The 21,464-nt window shown below is 42.7% G+C and overlaps 1 protein-coding gene across 1 annotated transcript; it reads right to left on the bottom strand.

The window, feature by feature from the left end:
* On the bottom strand, positions 20,126-20,962 carry LOC109232630. The gene has a single exon (XM_019398386.1). The coding sequence runs from the start codon at positions 20,960-20,962 to the stop codon at positions 20,126-20,128; it is 837 nt and encodes a 278-aa protein (XP_019253931.1).

Genomic DNA, 21,464 nt, shown 5'->3' with positions numbered 1-21,464 from the left:
TCTTTGTCCAACTGGACAGTGCTGAAGTCTAAAACATGTGTAAGATCGTCGTGATACCTCCGAAGCATAGACACATGGAAAACTGGATGCACGGCTGATAAGCTAGGTGGCAATGCAAGTCTATAAGCCACCTCTCCCACTCGATCAAGAATCTCAAACGGACCAATGTACCTAGGGCTAAGCTTGCCCTTCTTTCCGAACCTCATCACGCCCTTCATAGGCGACACCCGGAGCAATACCCGCTCGCCAACCATGAAAGCTACATCTCGAACCTTACGATCTGCATAGCTCTTCTGCCTAGACTGAGCTGAACGAAGTCTGTCCTGAATGACCTTGACCTTCTCCAAGGCCTCCTGAACTAAATCTGTACCTATCAACCGAGCCTCTCCCGGCTCAAACCATCCAATCGGAGACCGACACCGCCTACCATATAATTCCTCATAAGGAGCCATCTGGATGCTCGACTGGTAGCTGTTATTGTAGGCAAACTCCGCTAAAGGCAAGAGCTGATCCCATGAACCTCCAAAGTCAATAACACAAGCCCAGAGCATATCCTCCAATATCTGAATAGTCCGCTCGGACTGACCGTCCGTCTGAGGATGAAACGCTGTGCTCAACTGGACCTGGGTACCTAACTCCTGCTGAACCGCTCTCCAGAAGCGCAAGGTAAACTGCGTACCCCGATCTGAAATGATAGATACCGGCACTCCATGAAGGCGAACAATCTCCCGGATATAAATCTCAGCTAACCTCTCGGATGAATAGGAGACTGCCACTGGAATGAAATGCGCTGACTTGGTCAGCCTATCAATAATGACCCAAATAGCATCAAACTTCTTTCGAGTCAGCGGAAGTCTAGTAATGAAATCCATGGTAATCCTCTCCCACTTCCACTCGGGGAGCTCAATCCTCTGAAACAAACCGCCGGGTCTCTGATGCTCATACTTGACCTGCTGATAGTTCAGACACCGAGCCACATACGCAACAATATCCTTCTTCATCCTACGCCACCAAGAATGCTGCCGCAAGTCCTGATACATCTTCGCAGCGCCCGGGTGAATAGAATACCGAGAACTATGGGCCTCTGCTAAGATCAACTCTCGAATCCCATGAACATTAGGCACACAAACTCGCCCCTGCAATCTCAAAACACCATCATCATCCAAGGTCAACTTCGTGGCACCTCCACGCTGCACCGTGTCTCTCAGGACACACAAATGGGGATCATCAAACTGCCGATCACGGATACGCTCCAATAGAGAAGAACGAGCGACCATGCAAGCCAACACTCTGCTAGGCTCAGAAATATCTAATCTCACAAATCGGTTGGCCAAAGCCTGAACATCTAAAGCAAGCGGTCTCTGGCTGACCGGGATATAAGCAAGACTACCTATGCTGGCGGACTTCCTACTCAATGCATCGGCCACCGCATTGGCCTTACCCAGGTGATATAAGATAGTAACATCATAATCTTTCAACAACTCTAGCCATCTCCTTTGCCTCACATTCAACTCCTTCTGCTTGAACAGGTACTGAAGGCTCTTGTGATCCGTATACACCCCACACGTCACACCATATAGATAATGCCTCCAAATCTTCAAAGCATGAACAACAGCTGCCAATTCTAGATCATGCACCGGATAATTCTTCTCGTGAATTTTCAACTACCTCGAAGCGTAGGCAATAACCTTGCCATCCTGCATAAACACTGCTCCAAGCCCAACACGGGAAGCATCACAATAAATAGCATAGGGCCCTGAACCTGTGGGCAGAACCAGCACCGGTGCCGTAGTCAGAGCTGTCTTGAGCTTCTGAAAGCTCGCCTCACACTCATCCGACCATCTGAACTGGGCACCCTCCTGCGTCAATCTGGTCATCACGGCTGCAATAGATGAAAATCCATCCACGAACCGTCTGTAGTAGCCTGCCAACCCCAAGAAACTCCGGATCTCTGTAGCTGATGCTGGCCTAGGCCAGTTCTTGACTGCCTCTATCTTCTTTGGGTCCACCTGGATACCCTCAGCTGATACAACGTGACCCAGGAATGCAACCGAACTCAGCCAGAACTCACACTTGGAGAACTTGGCATATAACTGACAATCCCTCAGAGTCTAAAGAACCACTCTAAGGTGCTGCTCGTGCTCCTCTTGGCTGCGGGAGTACACCAAAATATCGTCAATAAAGACTATCACGAACATGTCCAAATATGGCCTGAACACTCGGTTCATCAACTCCATAAATGCTGCTGGGGCATTGGTCAACCCAAATGACATAACCAGGAACTCGTAATGCCCATACCGAGTGCGGAAGGCTGTCTTAGGGACATCGGATGCCCTAATCCTCAACTGATGGTAGCCAGATCGCAAGTCAATCTTGGAGAATACCCTGGCACCCTGAAGCTGGTCGAACAAATCATCAATCCTCGGCAGTGGGTACTTATTCTTGACCGTTACCTTGTTCAATTGCCGGTAATCAATACACATCCTCATTGACCCATCCTTCTTCTTGACAAACAACACCGGCGCACCCCAAGGAGACACACTGGGTCTAATGAAACCCTTCTCCAGCAAATCCTGCAACTGTTCTTTTAACTCCTTCAACTCCGGCAGGGCCATTCTGTACGGTGGAATAGAAATGGGCTGAGTGCCCAGAACCAAGTCAATACAGAAATCTATATCCCTGTCGGGTGGCATACCCGGCAGGTCTGAAGGAAAGACATCGGGAAACTCCCGGACAGTAGGCACAGAGTCTATGGAAGGGATCTCAGCATTGGAATCACGAATATGGGCCAAATAGGCCAGGCACCCCTTCTCGACCATACGTCGAGCCTTCACGTACGATATGACACTACGGGTAGAATGACTTGGAGTCCCTCTCCACTCTAAGCGAGGCATACCCGGTAAAGCTAAAGTCACAGTCTTGGCATGGCAGTCCAAGATAGCGTGATAGGGCGATAGCCAATCCATACCCAGAATGATATCAAAGTCCACCATATCTAAGAGTAATAAGTCTACATGGGTCTCAAGACCCTCAATCACTATGACACACGAACGATGGACTCGGTCGACCACGATAGAGTCACCCACCGGTGTAGACACATATACAGGAATACCCAAAGCATCACTAGGCATAACCAAGCATGGTGCAAAATAAGAGGAAACATATGAATACGTAGACACTGGATCAAATAGTACCGAAGCACCTCGATCACAAACCAGAACCGTACCTGTGATCACCGCATCTGAGGCCTATGCCTCTGGTCTAGCCTGGAGAGCATAGCAACGGGGCTGGGCCCCACCACCCTGAGCTGTATCCCTAGGTCGATCTGCTGCTAGCTGACCTCCGCCCCTGGCGGTCTGAGCTCCACCTCTATCGCCTCTACCTCCACCTCTATGACCTCTGCCTCCACCCCTGGCTGGCTGTGGGGCATCTGGCGCCTAAATCATAGGACGGGGACCCTGCTACTGAGACTGGGTACCCCTCAATCTCGGGCAAGCTCTCCGGATGTGACCATACTCACCACACTCATAACATCCCTCCGAACGCTATGGCCGGCCCTGGCGACCCGAGTGACCTCCACAAAAACTCTGNCTAACACAATAGCCTCTAGGGAACAAGTACAGACGTCTCCGTACCGACCCCCCAGACTCTACTGAGTTTGTCCGTGAGTTGTGAGACCTATGTAACCTAGTGCTCTGATACCAACTTGTCACGACCCGGATTTCCCACCATCGGGATCGCGATGGCGCCTACTCGTGGTAGCTAGGCAAGCTAACTTATTTACCTTTCATTAATAAATAAATCTGTTAACAATCCATAGCATCAATAAGAAGCATGGAATTTAATAATAATAATAATAGCGGAAGTCTAATTTATAAGTCTGAATCAAAACGCGGAATAGTCAACAATAGCCTCTACCCAAGATTTGGTGTCACATTACTCACGAACCACTAAGAATAAACTAAATACAAAGGTCTGAAAGAAATATAACAGCTGTCTGTCTCGAAAACAATGAGGCAACAGTCAAAAGAAAAACATAAAGAAGAGACGCCGGGCCTGCGGACGCCTGCAAGGCTACCTCAGTCTCGTGAATAGGAAAGTCTGCTCCCGAACTACTGCTGCTGCTGCTCCTCAAAACCTGGACCTGTGCAAAAATGCACAGAAGTGTAGCATCAGCACAATCGACCCCATGTGCTGGTAAGTGTCTAGCCTAACCCCGGCGAAGTAGTGACGAGGCTAGAGTGGACATCACATAAACCTGTGCAGATATAACTATATAGCAGGAATCGAATACCAAGTAATTAACAACATGGGAGGGGAGACATGCTAAGGGGAGATACAATATTAACAGCAATCCAGAGTAACAACTAAAACAGCTTAGGTTCACAATGAACAAAGAATCAATACTCCAATACAAACACAAAGCCTCAATAACTGTTGCGGCGTGCAACCCGCTCCATAATTACTATTGTTGCGGCGTGCAACCCGCTCCACAAATACCACTGTTGCGGCGTGCAACCCGACCCATATCATTTATCATGTATAATTGTTGCGGCGCACAACCCGATCCTCACCTTTTACTGTTGCGGCGTGCAACTCGATCCTCAATATCATTGTTGCGGCGCGCAACCCGATCCCCAGTATCATTTAACAGTACGACTCCCCAAAGACCAGTCACAATTAAGGGGCATAAAAATAAGTAAATATTTGACAAACATCCCGGCAAGGGAAAGAATCCAACAAGTTCCACCAACGTCCCGGCAAGGGAATAACCAACAACGTTTTCTCTTTCTTACTTTTCTTATCTTAGAGTTCACTCTACTATTTTGAGCCAACGCTCTAAAGAAACAAGTCATTTCGTATAATTTCAATATTCGTATCACAATTCGAGCCTATGCTCCCAGGAATCAAATGATCATATTACCGTTCACATGTTATTCACAACATATAGAAATCCTCCAATCAACACGGAGTTCACAACCAAGTCATGATAATCACATAAGAACTCACAGTCATGCTAGACACCAATGTATAGATACTCGTCACCATGCCTATACATCGTACTCGATCACATAGCAATTAGCAACAAGACACAACTCATATTCCTTCAAGCTAGGGTTAAACCAAACACTTACCTCAAAGCCTTCAAATAGACTTAATCCTCAACTATTGCTTTACCTCGCGGTTCTACCTCCAATTCGCTCGAATCTAATCACAAATTGCTCAATTACTTTAATAAACACTATATGAATCAATTTGAATGCATAAAAATGAATTTCCCAAGTTTTTTTCCAAAAATTCCAAAAATGCCCCAGGCCCACGTGGTCAAAACTCGAGGTTTGAACCAAAATCCGGTTACCCATTCCCCCACGAGTTCAAATATATAATTTGTTTTGAAATCGGACCTCAAATCGAGGTTCAACTCCCCAATTTATGGAAAAACCTAGGTTCTACCCAAAAACCACAATAAAATCCTTGATTTCAAGTGGAAAACATGTTTAATGATGTTAAAAGTTGAAAGAATTGAGTGAAAATCAACTTACAAATGATTTGGGATGAAGTTTGCTCTTGACAAATCGCCTATGGTGTTTGGGTTTTGAAAGAATGTTGAAAAGTGATGAAAATTTGACTAAGTATAAAATTTGCTGGGCCTCGGATATGGGAATTGCGAGCCTTGGTTCGCATTTGCGAACAAGACAGGGCTGGGAATTGCGATCCTTGGTTCGCATTTGCGAACACTGGGCCTGGGCACAGACTTCGCATTTGCGAAGTATCGATCGCTTTTGCGATCTGGGCCCTCTCGTATTTGAGAGCATGGGCGTCGCATTTGTGACCCCAGCCCATTTTCCCCCTCTTCGCATTGCGAAGGAATGATCGCATTTGCGATCCGGCCTAGACTTCCCCTTCTTCGCATTTGCGATCGAGTTGCCGCATTTGCGACTTCGCATTTGCGAGTACTTCTTCGCAAATGCGAAGATACCAGAACTGGGGAATACCGACTTTTGAGGAAATGCAATCCGATGCCTATCCAAAACTCACCCGAGCCCTCGGGGCTCCTATCACACCTCCTTTTATAGTACAATAAAGGGAGTTATTTCCAACTTGAAGTGACAATCGGAACGGGATTTATTATTAAATTTTCAGAGTCGCCACTTAGGAAATTAATGGTGTCCCAAGTCACCGGTTAAATCCCGACCCGAGGAGATTATGACTCTGTTATCAGTCCGCGAACCAGAAATCCAGGTAAGGAATTCTGTTAACCCGGGAAAAGGTGTTAGACATTCCCGGGTTCCGTGGTTCTAGCACGGTCACTCAACTGTTGTATTTGATTTATCTGATTTCAAAACATGCTCTAGTTTATGCTTTTATTAGTAAACCGCTTTTATTTTTTTATGTTTAATAAGAATTGCAACGGCGTAAAAATGCGTCTCGAACCACGTCGCACCAGTGCGCCCGTGATTGTTAACACATTTCGACTTCGTTGGGATTTGGATTTGGGTCACATAAATCTGCACCCGAATTCAGGAAAGTGATATTATTAAAGTACGCACCTAAAGCCGCTACGCATTTTTTTATTGTTTTGGGGAAGGTCGTGAAATTTGCTAAACGACCTATCCCGAAGTCTAAATATTTAACTTAAGCATTTGTCAAGGGACCCACGATTTATTTTCTTAGCGACCTTGAGAAACTTGAGAAACACTATTAAATATTCTACTAACAAGAGAAGGCCCCAATCAATTAGTATGTCCATGTATTATGGCCAAGATACTCACATAGGTGTTGAACTAAAACAAAATACCCAAGGAACGTTCGAGTTTGTGGGCCTTAAAGCAGGCCTTTACGAGAAATCAGGCCTTAAAACAGACCTTAAATTTTCAATAAATAGTTGCTGTCCAGACATGGCCTTGTAGTAAGCCCAATAAGGAGACATTACCAATCGCAAAATCAGCCCAGCCTGGAGACAAGCCCGACCTAATATCCTTGTCACAGTTGGGCTGTTTGTTTGGCCCAGACTTGTAGATAATCGCAGGTCTTTGGTATTTCTAATGCGTGGATCCTATTAAGGTATTTGCCGAATTAAATTAACAGATTCCAAAGAGCTAATTTGACACTTATCATTGGCCGGTTTTAATATGCTATTTCGAACTCTATTGGCCTACCAACATGAATCATTTCGAAAGGCTACAACCAAATAATATGAACGTTCATAGTTCTTACAGTTCATACAAATTTCAGCTCAAATTAAACAGTCCAATCATGTCATTAACCGCAGAAAGTAGACATTAGATTCTAGCATATGAATTGCTATAATCAGAATAAAACTCATTGCACAGTCCAGTTATACAGTCCAGTTATACAGTCCAGGGTTTACAATGTAAACACAAATTTAAAGCAAGCTTAACAAATGCAAATCCATGAGTATCTATCCTAGCAAGACAACTTGAACACACACATCTCAAGAGGTAAACAAATAGGCCTTCATTTCAATGTTCCAACTCAACGATACATCAAGTCAATCTCGAGAATATGTACCTGGAAATAAAATAGAAATGGAGGAGGAGAGGTCAGCTAAGGCAGTAATGAACAGCAGCCCAAATCCAAAGCAACTAGATCACTTTCAGATCCAAAAATACCACAGCAAACCCAGGAATGACTAGCAGCAGATTAAACACCAAAAACAGATGAAAACCAGATATGATTGGATCAACATACACTCGAAATCAACCCAAAAGTCCCTGAACTTGAACCAAACAAGGTCTATAAGATACTCAAACCGTTTTTAACCTTCTGTTGCACTGAAATTTGATCTACAAATGAAATTCAAACTTGATCTAAGAGAGTCCCAATAGAACAGTACATATTTTTTGGATTTTTCTACTGTTTTTGTTTGTGGTTTTTGAATTATATTTGTTTTTGAATTTCAGACTTCAAATCTGTCAATACTTTGGGGGGGGGGGTGAATTTTAGGCCTCTAAACTTGTGAATCAAGGCAAGTGAATGCCTATTTATAGGTGAACTTAGGTCCAATTTCAGATTTTTTCCTTTACCCCTTAGTCCCTATTCTAATTTCAGTGTTTCCCCCTTATTTTCTGACTTGTTACACAAGCAACTAACTTAAGTTTATTAGAACCTACACTATGGTCCCCCCTAGAAGGTTCTATGCCTATTACAATCCCTACTCTACCCTTACCCCTTTTCCAAAATTACCAAATCTGCTGAAAGTACCCTTTTCCTATGCCTAAACTACCCTTCGAACCTTCTGAAATTACTAGCCTCCATTAACTACACTAAACTTTCTAATTGACCCTGGTCCAAATAACTATTTCTGCAAATTAACCAACCACCAATCCAATCGCGAATCCTAAATTCAAATGACTACTGATTTTTGGATTAACAACTACTAATAACAAATCAGAGTAAAATAGTGCTCACATAGTATTGATTAAAACTATAAGCAAGCAAATTCGACACACACAGCTAATAGAACAACTTATTCATGAAGCCTGGAGAAGATTTAAGCAACTCAAAACCTAAACTAAATCCTAAGCATGATTAATCCTAATCCTAAAGAACTCAGTCACAACTAAATTGACAAACGACCCAATTATTATTATTAATTAAAAGACAATGAAGAATAACAAATAAGAACAGGCTAATCTATTTGACCACTGGTTCAACCGAAAAATGAGAAGAAATAATCTCAAACCCTAAATTGATTGCTCAAGAGGAAGTATCAGTCAAGAGGAAAAGACTAACGAAGGAGAACGAGGAAAACTTACTTAGCTTGAGCACTTGACTGACTATGGGGTGAACTCCGACTGGTCATTTGTTTGAATCCTCCGGGATTCTTGACGCGTAACATCCCTAATCGTGTGTTTTCCAAAAGAACACACATGATTAGGGAAGTTATGGTCGAAAATCCCCAAGATTTTCTAATTTAGGGTTCTGTCGGATTTTGATCGGATATTTGGGCAATTTTGGCCATATTTGAGACACGTGGCTATGGGGGTTGGATAAAGGAGGTCAAGGCGGTCCCATGGTGTTAATTTGGGACCGTTTGGCATAACCGGCGACTTGGCCGGAAAACTTCGAACGGATATTTGACGAGTTCTGGTAAGATTTGAGGGCAACGGACAGTGGATTCAGGTAAAGGAAGGGAAGGGGAATCTGGGGTGTAATTTTGGTGGTCATCGGAGCATCGCCGGCGGCGGCGACGATTTCCGGCCGGCGGCGGACGACGGAGGGACGGTGGCAGATGGTGGGGCTAGGGCGGAGGAGGGTGGTGGTGACGCCGGTGTTACAGGGGAGGTACGAGGAAGCTGAAACAATATTTTAGATTTTAGGTTAATTTTCGGACAGTTTTATGGGATGGTTTGGGTCCATGAGGGCCGTAGGATCATGGGAATGGACGGGCAGGATTGAGTGACGCCAAAACGGCGTCGTTTTGCCATGGGGAGGGAACTGGACCGGATTGATGATTTGGGCTAGTCTGGCAAAGACTTGGGGCATTGGGCTGGGATTAATTTGACAGTGGCCCAATCTTGGTGGCCTGATTAAGCTCAATGTCAATTTCATTTTATGTCTTTTGATTTTTTGTTCATTTATATATTTTTTGAAATTTGTTAAATGCAAAATTAAAAGTAAAAACCCCAAATTAATTCCAAGATTACACTAATTCCTAATTCAAAAGTAAAATAAGACAAATTAAAAGTATAAATGCAAAAGAACTATTTTTGTTATTTTCTTCTTTACTAATTAATTCTAAAATGTGAAATTAGAACCTAAAACAAATGCGGAATGTATTTTTTATATTTTCCATATGAATTAAAATGCACAAATAAAAATGCAACAATTACCAAAGAACGCCACAAAATTCACAAGAATTTATAATATACTAGAAAAATTATTTTGTTTGAAATTTTTGGGAATTACTGCTTAGGGCAAAAATCACGTGCTCACAGCTCCAAACCAAACATGTACACAGCCTCGAAAACATCCTACCGACTTGCTCGTGCGATCAAATCGCCAAAATAACATCATTTACATAGAATCAAGCCTCAAAGCACATGATTTTTCATTTTAACTTCATAAACTTCAAACTTTAGAGATTTAGGTCCGAAACACGTCAAATGACGTCCGATTTCGACCAAACTTCACATAAAGTGCTTAACACATATTTAAGACTTGTACCGGGCGTCGGAACCAAAATACGAGCCCGATACCATAGTCTTTTAATTAATTTTCATTTCCATTTTCCTTAATAATTTCAGAAAAACAATTTCACGGAAAAGTTCATATCTTGGGCTCTAGACCTCGAAATTCGATTCCGGCCACATGCCCGAGTCCCATATTTTTCTACGGACCTTTCGGGACCGTCCAATCTCGGGTCCGGGTCCGTTTACCAAAAATGTTGACCAAAGTCAACTATAATCATATTAATATCAAAATTCTTTAAATTTTTCACGGAATTCACATATTTCAACATAAAAGCTTTCCGGCTACGCGCCCGGACTGCGCACGCAAATCGAGGCAAGTAAAAAATGAGGTTTTAAGGCCTCGAAAGCACGGAATTGATGGGGAAATAGGTGATGACCCTTTGGGTCGTCACATTAAAGTAAAATATTATTATTTTAAAAAATATATCAATTACTTTTGCAATATTAGTTACAAATATATGATTAGTAATTAATATATTTTCAAGAAATAATATGTATATTAATTGTAAAATTTAATATCATTTATAAAGACATATATTTGTTAAATCTTCACTTTTAAATTTTGATAATTAGTTTTATATTTAACTTTTAATCTAACTGTGTAATCGCACTCGTGCAAACTAATAGTATACTTTTACTTACATTGTAATAATTATGACAAATAAACATGTCATTGTAATTATTATATTATTTAATTACTAGGCTGTGTAATTACTACATAGTAATTAAACCAACTCTAATTATTCGGTGACTTTCCAAACAGACCCTTTAATTTTTCCTTAATGCCCCAGAAACCCTCAAGCTTATCCTTCCAACTCATGTTCTATCATTTTTAAGAGATTGACCGAGCTGGAGCTTCCCTGAAGATTGGACTAGGGCCAACTAGTCACTTAAAAGTCCAGTCTATACAAGACAGCCTAAACAAAATGCTTCAGGGCCTGTCTGAAAGCTATAAGACAGGCCCACGTAACAACTATCCAATCGAAAACCTCCTTTCCCCAAGAACTAACTAGTAACTACTCAAAGTAAGCTGTAAGAGCAATCACAATTAACTGACTATCAACTAATCCTAAATATGCAATTATCAATTACCATAATTAAACAGCTAAATATTTATTGTTTCAAAAACGCTAGTTAATAGAATTAAAACTAACATGCCAATGAATTCAACAACTAAGCAATTATTCATGTCATAATTGAACCCTAGTTGTTACATGACATACATTATTCGAGCCTTCCTAAAATATTTTCAAAATTACTCTTTTATTTTACATTATATCCTATTTGATTTATATTTAATTATTTATGTCAATTTATTTAACTAACGATCTCTTCGTAATTTTTGCGACGTGCCCTACCCGGAAGCACTTCAAAGTATAACATGCGGAGGCAAAATACAAACCCCCTTATTAAACCCCTCACTTTCGTACTACTCTTTCTTGAATATACAAAACGACTACAAGTATAGTAAAAATTAATTAAGATGCTATATTGTATTTATTTATTTACAGTATTTATTTGACCAATTAGCTACTATTACTAGATAAATAACCATTCATTAAAGCTAAATAATTAAAATATTTGTATTAAGCTCTAAAGCCTAGTAGATGCTCTCATAATGGAAATCAATTAATTAAATATGTATATAAATAGCTAATTAGATTAATAAGCTCACTTTAAATAAGGTCCGGACATAAGAACAAAATTAATTGAGCCTACTACATTTTGGAGGATCAATCCAATTGCTTCATACATATAGGCTTGACCCTACAATGCTAATATTATCCATGAGTTTTGAAATATTCTTGCACAAAAACATAATATTCTTTAACCTTTTGATTTTGTACATATATACTCATTATTGTACATATACACAACTTTTAATCAATATTCATACCAATCGATTCTTTTAATAAATCATTATAGGTAACATAACTATACTTGCTTTTGTTTACCCCAAAATCCGAGTAACTATTGTGGTTTTAAGGATATGTGATTTAATCCAATCTACACCAATTGATAAACGAAGAATTAAATATATAAATTGAAGAATAAAATAAGTCAAACCGGTGTGCAAGCCAAATCTCGACCTCGAATTATGACAGTCTCGAGGTAGAATAGTAGGAATAACAAATTATAGAACAACTCTGATGAACAATAATAGCTAGAGAGTAAAGTGCATGCATTTCTTATCAGCCAAAAAACGTGTCTTGAAAATGAATGTGCTCCCCTTTATATAATAGGGAGTCCTAAATAAGATACACTTCTAATTACAGTAGGAAATCATGATTGACAGCTGTCTAACCGCCAAGGGTCAATCTATTCCGCAATTTGCGCCGTGATCTTCGGGTCGTTGCGGGTATCTCGCTCTTTCTGTTACTGAATCATAACGGTATAATCTCGAGGTATGCCTTCTTCCAACCTCGGTAAATGATTTCGACCTCGACCTCGATATTGGAAAGGAGGCTCGATCCTGAGCTCGGCGTCCTAGCCTCTCGACGTGGTATCGCCTTTTCCATTGAAGAACGAAATCGGGTTGCCCCGATTCCCATCATATTCAGATAGTTCCCTTGTTTCTTAGAATAAAATGATAAGAAACGACTTGAACCTCGATTTTCTGGAGGCCCTGATGATGATGTCATCCCCGTGACGTAAGCGCTCGAGGTGACCAAAATGCCCCGTCGCTTCGTTTCCCCAAAACATTAAATGATTGCTAGTGACAGTCGGCCACTAGCGCCGCCGAACCGTCACCGTGTGCCTATAAATACAGGGTTTCTATTTTGAATCAAAAACTTTGCTTCCACCTTCAAATTTTCTTGATCTCTTCTTCTCTTCATCTTTCTCTTTCACTACCCGTTGATCCAACCATTTTAGCACCAAAAAATATCAAACTCCGCCTCTTTCCACTTCTTCCAACTTGAATTAATGGAGAAAACCTCTAAAACTGGTCCTCAAAAGGAGAAAGCGTCCTCCTCTTCTTCCAGGCCAGCCAATGATAAAGTGTCGACTCTTCATGAGATTGTTCCTAGCCCCCGTGTCACAAAGAATGACTTCAAAGTCGAGAATCCCCTATCGATCCCCTGCCGATGTGAGCACGTATCGAGATATATCTGCTCGATAACGGAGAAAGACCTCGAGGCCGTGAAGAGAGATTTTGGCTGGGGGGACAAGGTCGTGGTACAGATCCCCGCTCCCGAGTAGAGTATCATCACTTATGTGGAGGGGCTCCTAAGTGTCTACACTTACCCCTTTACACTAGGTCCCATTGATCCAGTTGTCCTCAATTTTTGCAAGAGGTACCAGGTTATCCTTGGCGGGATCCACCCTTCTTTCTGGCGCATAGTGATCATGCTCCGTTTATTTTCCAGCAAGGCTGAGGGGTTGCAGTTGACCCTCAACCATCTCATTCGAATATATTGACCTCAGCTTTTCCCAGCGTTGATCAAGCTCCAAGGTCGGTCGACCTAGGCTTTTTGCTAGCAACGACGAGGATAAAGATCGGGGTTGGATGAGCCGGTTTGTGCGAGTGAGGACCCGCGACATCATCCTAGAGGAGAAAATGTCATTCCCAAAGAAGAGGAACCGAAAACGTAAGTGAATTTTTTACCCATTAACCTTCATACTCCATTTTTGCATTATGTGATGCCTTCATCTATTTCGCAGCGGTCGCTTGGATGCCTCATGCGGTCACCGACCTCGAAGACTAGGTCCGGAAACTAGCCTCAACCTCCTCTTATAACGAGCACTGCTAGCATGACTTGGCGAAGGGCAGATGGGAAGCCAAACATCATGGTAAGTTCAACTTGTAAGCTTTTGCTGCTTTCCTCTTTATCGGATATGTCTTTTTCTCATACTTGATTCTCCTTCATGCAGGCATTGGAGATTTCTCTGAAAAGAGGCCGGCCCCGCCTGCGGAAGAGACCGAGTGCCCGATTCCAAAATCGGGTAAAGATAATAAGAGGAAAAGGGTCTCGAAGCGCGAAGACCCACAAGATTAAAAGGCTTCAACTCGAAGACGCAGGAGAAATTTCGTTCCTGTGGATATAGATTCGGTCCACTAGCTAGTCAAAGATGAAGAAGACGAGGGTGAAGACTTGGCGCTGGTTGTTTAAGTCAGGAAGCCGGTTGAAGCTGCCAAGCCCCCCGAGCCGGAGACCCTGCCTCGTGATGAGGAGGCTTCGAAGAATGATGCGGACAAAACCCCTGAATCGCTCGAGGTCGAGATTGTTCCTCGGCCATCAACAAGCGCACCAGAGGGGGTAGGTTCTGAGATCCCCATGGCTGAACAGAGCGCCCCGAGTGATTTGCTCAGGGCCATGACAATAGGTCACTCTCCTTCTCTACCGGCTTATTCTGTGGAGGCCATAAGGGAGGCTCGGGCTCTGTAGATGCTTGACTTATTGGAGTCCCTAGTGAAGAGGATCCCTTTCGGGATTGCTTTACCGGGGTTGATGACACCGCCGATCTTAGCGATGCCTCTACCCTTTTCGAAGAGGCTCAACGCCTTTTATCTCGAGTAAGCATAAACTCCGATCGTTGCAATTTTCTTTTCCTTCTTCTCCATTTACCCTAACTTGTATCTTTCTTTATGTGTAGGCTTTTACCAAGTTTTGGGCCGACTTGAGCCAATGTGAGGCCGAGCTCCAGAAGACCTCGGAGGAGGAACACTTTGAAGCTCCTTTGTAGTAAGAATGAGGAGGAGCTTAGGGACCTTCGGGCAGAATGGGCCAAGGCTCGTAAGGATGAGGCCGAGCTAGACAAGTAGGTAACTATCATTTTGAAAGAGTACGATCTACTCGACCTATCTGTGGAGGCTAATACTTCAGTTTCTCAACTGCAGCAAAAACTGAAGAGGATCGAGCTTCTTCGAAAGGAAGTCGATTAGATCAAGGCCGACTGCGATCGATGGAAGGAGAACATGGACCGCCTTGCTGCGGAGAAGGAGACTGCTTTGGCCAAACTGGCATCTGCCGGGGCCCCCCTTCGGGGCGCTAAATACAAAAGTTCATCCCAAGCTAAAAAGATCGATGAGCTCTAGGTCAAGCTTGCTGAGGCCAAGGCAGAGGTCGGGAAGACGAAGATCGCGACTGACAAAACTATTGCCGTATACTTGGCTGATACTGAGGCTGCTCAAAAATAACTAAGGGAGGCTTCCGGTCGAGTGTGACAGAGCAATGATTTGTTCAAGTGCCAATCCCGGAGGGAGACCCTCGAGGAGATCCACGCTCGAGGTTACGACCTTCCTGAAGAAATAACTCAAGGTAAGGCGCTTGAAGCTGATGCTAGATTTCTCGTCTCTTCTGATAACGACGATGATGATGAAGGCAACCAAGGCGGGTCCGAGAGCGATGAGGAGCTTGAAAGAGAAGCTTCTCCCGAGGGAGAAACCAAACCCGGTTATAGTTAGGATTTTTCTTTATCTTTTTGTAAGACCTCTGTTGGTCTCTTGTACATATCTTTTTTCAAATATATAAATGAAAATTTCTCTTGAATGCCTTCTCAATCTTTATAAATATGTTTTTTTGCCTTGCAAAATTTTAGCATAATCTTATGCTTTGAACGGTGTTTCGAGAATTTGTCTCGGGTGGCTTCCTTGAGGTTACCATGGTCGAGTTCGAATAAGGTTCGAACTTTGAGCCATAGACCCTTAAGGGTTTGTGTCGAATAACGGTGAGTCCCCAAGCCATAATCAAGTTAATGTTTATTTGGGCTTGGGAAATCGAACCCTTGGGTTCGGATTGAGTGAGAGCAAGATCTCGAACTCTAAGTGTATTGGGCCTTATGCTCTTTTAGATCGGGCCGTTATGGCCTCTAAAAGATGGCTATTATTCCCCTGTTTTGGCTTAAAATACTTTGTGAAAATTTCTTTATGCGTTAGCATGTATGTTTTACCCATTGGGTTTTTTGAGGGTTCGATGTTGATTTGAAACCCTTATACTTTTTGTGCCTTACCACGTTTGTGTTAAGATAATTTTGATACCTCTTGAGTTTTTTCGAGGGCTGATTTTATCGAAACCCTTTTATTATTTACCGAGGGTAGCCTTTTTTAACCAGTTTTTCAAAGAACTTGAAGGCCTATTTTGATTGCGGGGTTCGGACGTCTCCGAGCCGTATTAATTTGGCCGTAGCCTTCGGGTATGCCTCTTGGGCTTATTCCCCAATAAAACTTCGAACATGTTCGATATGTTAGTCCCCGAGAAAGATAGCCTTGGCCTATAGATCGAGGGACGCCTCTTTGAGCTCTTATCAGTTCGAGTTTAGATAACTCGAATATGTTGATTGTCGATATCAGTCCTCGAGTATTCGAGGTAGTTGGCCCTTGAGCCATTTCTCACTAAAACATAAGTATGGAGCTCGTGTAGTAGTAAATTTTCTTTGAGACACAAAGTGTTTGATATAGAAAGGATGCTTCTTTGAATAATTTATACATGCGTACATGTTCATCGGGGCTCGACTAATCTATATGGACACGGTTCACTTGACCGTTTGGCCCATTACGAGGTTTCCCTATCAAGACCCTTTGACATGAAGTATTTTTCTCGAAAATATAACCTCCGAGGGTGATTCCCCCCCAGTATTCGAGGTTGATTGAAAAGAAGCCTTGGATACTGTTGAATTTTCCTCAGGTAGCACATAATTGTTGCCTCGTTAAGAACCGCGCCGGAAAAACCCGTTCGGGATAAAAACCGACCTGAGGGAAAGAGAGTGCAACGCGTGCTTTAAAACCTAAGATTTTCGTGTTGAAGAGTTTTCTCGACGCCTCGATCGAACACCTACAATAAGTTAGCATAAAATACAAATGGAAAAAGGAGAAAGCCATACCTCAGCAATACTATCGTTTGAGTAGTGATACATTCCAATTGTTTGCAATTGTTTGCCCTCCATTGTGCCAAGTTTGTAAGATCCCTTTCCAATGACGCCAATGACTCGATATGGTCCTTCCCAATTTGGTCCTAGTTTCCCTTTGTTTGGGTCTCGAGTATTGAGGGTGACTTTCCTTACAACTAAGTCCCCGATTCCGAAGTGGCGAAGGTTGGTTCTTCTATTATAATATCGCTCGATTCTTTGTTTCTGTGCAGCCATCCGAACAAGCGCAACTTCTCATTTTTCATTCAATAGTTCGATGCTAGTATTCATAGCCTCGTGATTTGATTTCTCCGTTGCATGTCGAAATCTGGCGCTAGGTTCCCCGGCCTCGACTAGAATTAAGGCCTTGGAGCCATATAGTATGGAGAACGGGGTTGCATCCATGCTGGACATCGATGTCGTTCGATGCGCCCAAAGAACATCGGGTAGAACTTCTCTCCATTTCCTCTTAGCATCGTTAAACCTTTTCTTTAAGTTTTGAATGATAGTCTTGTTTGTCGATTCGGCTTGTCCGTTTCTGCTTGGGTGATACAACGTCGATAAGATCCTTTTTATTTAGTGTTCTTCAAGGAACTCCGTTACCTTGTTTCCAATGAATTTCTTTCCATTTTCGCATATGATTTCGGCAGGTATCCCGATTGACACACGATGTGGTCCCACATGAAGTCTATAACTTCTTTTTCTCTGACCTTCTCGAAGGCCTGTGCTTCCACCCATTTAGAAAAGTAGTCAGTCATAAACAAAATGAACTTAGCTTTACCTGGGGCCGTTGGTAGAGGGCCGACTATATCCATCCCCCATTTCATGAATGACGATGGGGATAGGATTGATTGAAGTTGCTCTTCGGGCTGATGGATCATCGATGCAAATATTTGACATTTATCACATTTTTGAACAAATTACTTAGTGTCTTTTTCCATGCTATCCCAGTAGTACGATGCTCTAATGATTTTGTGAATCAAAGATTCGGCGCCGGAGTGGTTACCACAAGTGCCTTCATGGACCTCTCGTAAAACATAGTCTGTGTCCCCCGGCCCTAAATATACCGCCAATGGTCCATCGAACGTCCTTCTGTATAATGTTCCATTTCATCCAATGTGAATCGAGCAACTTTGGTTCGTAGGGCCCTGGACTCTTTAGGGTCCGATAGGAGCTTTCCGTTATTTAAATATTCAATATATTTATTCCTCCAATCCCAGGTCAAGCTTGTAGAGTTAATCTCGGCATGACCCTCCTCGACCACAGATCTCGATAATTAAACGACAGTACCCGGGATAATATCGTCTTCCTCGGCTTATGATCCCAAATTTGCAAGTGCATCAGCCTCATTTGTTCTCGAGGTACGTGATCTAGAGTCCACTCATTAAAGCGCTGCAAAGTTACCTGTAGCTTGTCCAAATACCTTTCATTCAATCTTCTCGAACTTCAAAGCTTTTGTTTACTTGGTTCACCACCAATAAAGAGTCACACTTGGCTTCAATGACTTCTGCCCCCAAGCTTTTAGCTAGCTCGAGACCTGTAATCATGGCCTCGTACTCGGCCTCATTGTTAGTCAACCTAGATGTTTTGATAGACTGCCTAATAGTGATACCTGTGGGTGGCTTCAAAATGATTCCTAGCCCGGACCCCTTCACATTAGAAGCGCCATCTATGAAAAGGGTCCATGCCCCCCATGATGTGCCCGATTTTAAAAAGAGTTCTTTTTCAACTTCGGGTACGAGGTTTGGCGTGAAATCGGCCACGAAGTCCGCTAAAATTTGAGACTTGATGGCCGTTCGGGATTGATACTCGATATCGTACCCACTGAGTTCGACGGCCCATTTGGCCTATCGACCCGAATGTTTGGGCTATTGCAAAATATTACAAAGTGGGTAAGTGGTTAGCAAACATATGGGGTGACATTGAAAATACGGTTTTAACTTTCTAGAAGCGTTTATTAGTGCAAATGCTAATTTCTTTAAGTGTGGATATCTAGTTTCTACTTCAACTAAGGTTCGACTTACATAGTAAACGGGAAATTGCGTACCTTGGTCTTCTCGAACTAGGAAACCACTCACCGCAATTTCCGATACCGCCAAGTATAATTAAAGTTTCTCATCTGCCTTCGGAGTATGAAGCAATGGTGGGCTCGATAGGTATCACTTTAATTCCTCTAATGCTTGTTGGCATTCCGGGTCTAGGTGAAGTCGTTCTTCTTCTTGAGTAAAAAGAAAAATCTGTGGCTTCGATCTGATGACCTCGAGATAAATTGGCCTAAAGCAGCTATCCGTCCAGTTAGCCTCTGCATGACTTTTACACTTTCTACGACGGTGATATCTTTGATGGTCTTTATTTTATCGGGGTTGATCTCGATCCCCCGATTGGACACCATGAAGCCCAGGAATTCGCCCGAGCCAACCCGAAAGCACATTTCTCGGGGTTGAGTTTCATGTTATATTTCCTTAAAATCTCGAAAGTTCGCTGTAAATGAGCCAAATGGTGCTCTACGCACAGGGACTTAACTAGCATGTCATCAATATAAACTTCCACTGACTTCCCTATTTGTTCTTCGAACATCTTATTTACTAGGTGTTGGTAAGTAGCTCCTACATTTTTTAGCCCGAAGGGCATTACATTCCAATAATACGTTCCATACTTGGTGATAAATGAGGTCTTTTCCTGGTCTTCGGTGTTCATCTGAATTTAATTGTATCCGGAATAGGCGTTGAGAAAGGTAAGGATCTCGTGGCCATCCGTGGCATCGATTATGCGATCGATGTTAGGTAGTGGAAAAGAGTCTTTAGGCCATGCCTCGTTCAAATCCTTGTAGTCTACACACATTCTAAGTTTGTTCGCTTTTTTAGGGACTACGACCACATTGGCTAACCATTCGGGGTATTTTACCTCCGGAATGGACCCTATTCTGAGAAGTTTAGTTACCTCGTCCTTTATGAATGCATGCTTTACCACTGACTGGGGCCTTCTCTTTTATTTCACCAGTTTGAACCTAGGGTCAAGGCTTAGCTGATGCATTGTTATCTCCGGTGGGATCCCTGTCATGTCTAAATGGGACCAAGCAAAAAAATCCATGTTATCGCTAAGATACTGAATAAGCTTTTTCCTGAGCTCGGGGTTAACACCATTCCCAGGTATACCTTTCGCTCGGGCAGGTACTCGATCAATATAAGCTGTTCTAGCACCTCGATTGTTGACTTGGTAACGTGAGAGTCTTCGGGAACAATAAAGGTTCGAGGGACTGCTCTCATTTTGTGAATCCAGGGCATTCCGAGTAGGGCGTGGTATCTCATGTCGCCCTCGATCACGTGGAACTTGGTATCTTGAATGGTTCCAGCCACGTTCACCGTTAGGGTAGTCTCCCATTTAGTTGTTTCACTGGCCATGTTGAAGTAATTTAAGACTCGTGCTGTGGGCACAGTCTGATCTTGTAGGCCGAGTTGCTCCAAGACCCTCGAGCGAATGATATTCGCCGAACTACCTGGATCTACTAAAACATGCTTAACTTGAACTTTATTTAGTAAGATAGAAATTACCAGAGCGTCATTGTGTGGTTGAGAAATGCCTTCTGCTTCTTCATCATTGAATGATAAGGAGCCCTCGGGACCATAATCCCGGGTCCGCTTCTCCCTAGTAATTGATACCTTAGTGTGTTTGGATACGGGCCCTTGTGGAATATCGAGCCCGCCGACGATCATATGAATAGCATGCTGTGGTTCCTCCTGTTCATTTTTCCTGTTAACGTCTCTGTCTCTGAAATGATTTTTGGATCGATCGATAAGGAACTCTCGAAGGTGGACCTCGTTGAATAGACGGGATACCTCCTCTCTTAATTGCCTGCAATCCTTGGTCTTTTGACCTTGCGTGCCATGATATTTGCACATCAAAGTTTGATTTCTTTGGGCAGGATCGTGTTTACCTTGAAAATGGTAATAACAATTAGATTTGATTTTGTGGTTCTAAAAATACATGATTTATTTTTATGCTAGTTGTTAAGCAATAGATGCTAAGTAAGAGACTAGAAAATAAGATAAGAGCTTGAAGATACTAGGTTTAAGCAAACCGAATGGCTGAGGATCGGGGCCTCGAGCTTGGTTATACGGGGCCTCGAGGTCGAGCTCGAGGCTAAGTTATTGACAGTCGATGAAGGACTAACAACTTTGAGAGCTTTGATGAAGGCTCTTTGTGATCAATAATGAACAATAAATGAAGAACAACTAATAGCAGCCAATAAATATAAATAATAGAATCAAGGGAGAATGTATTTAAGTTAGAGAGCAGAGAATGTTCTTCTATTCAATGTTGTGTGTTGTATATTATATTGTGTGTGTTACAAAATGACAAGGGTCCCCTATATATATGAGGGGGAATCTGAACATGGTGCAG

Source organism: Nicotiana attenuata, chromosome 9, assembly GCF_001879085.1.
Source record: "Nicotiana attenuata strain UT chromosome 9, NIATTr2, whole genome shotgun sequence".
In the NCBI taxonomy this organism is placed as follows: Eukaryota; Viridiplantae; Streptophyta; class Magnoliopsida; order Solanales; family Solanaceae; genus Nicotiana; species Nicotiana attenuata.
This window is presented reverse-complemented; position numbering and strand designations above follow the sequence as displayed.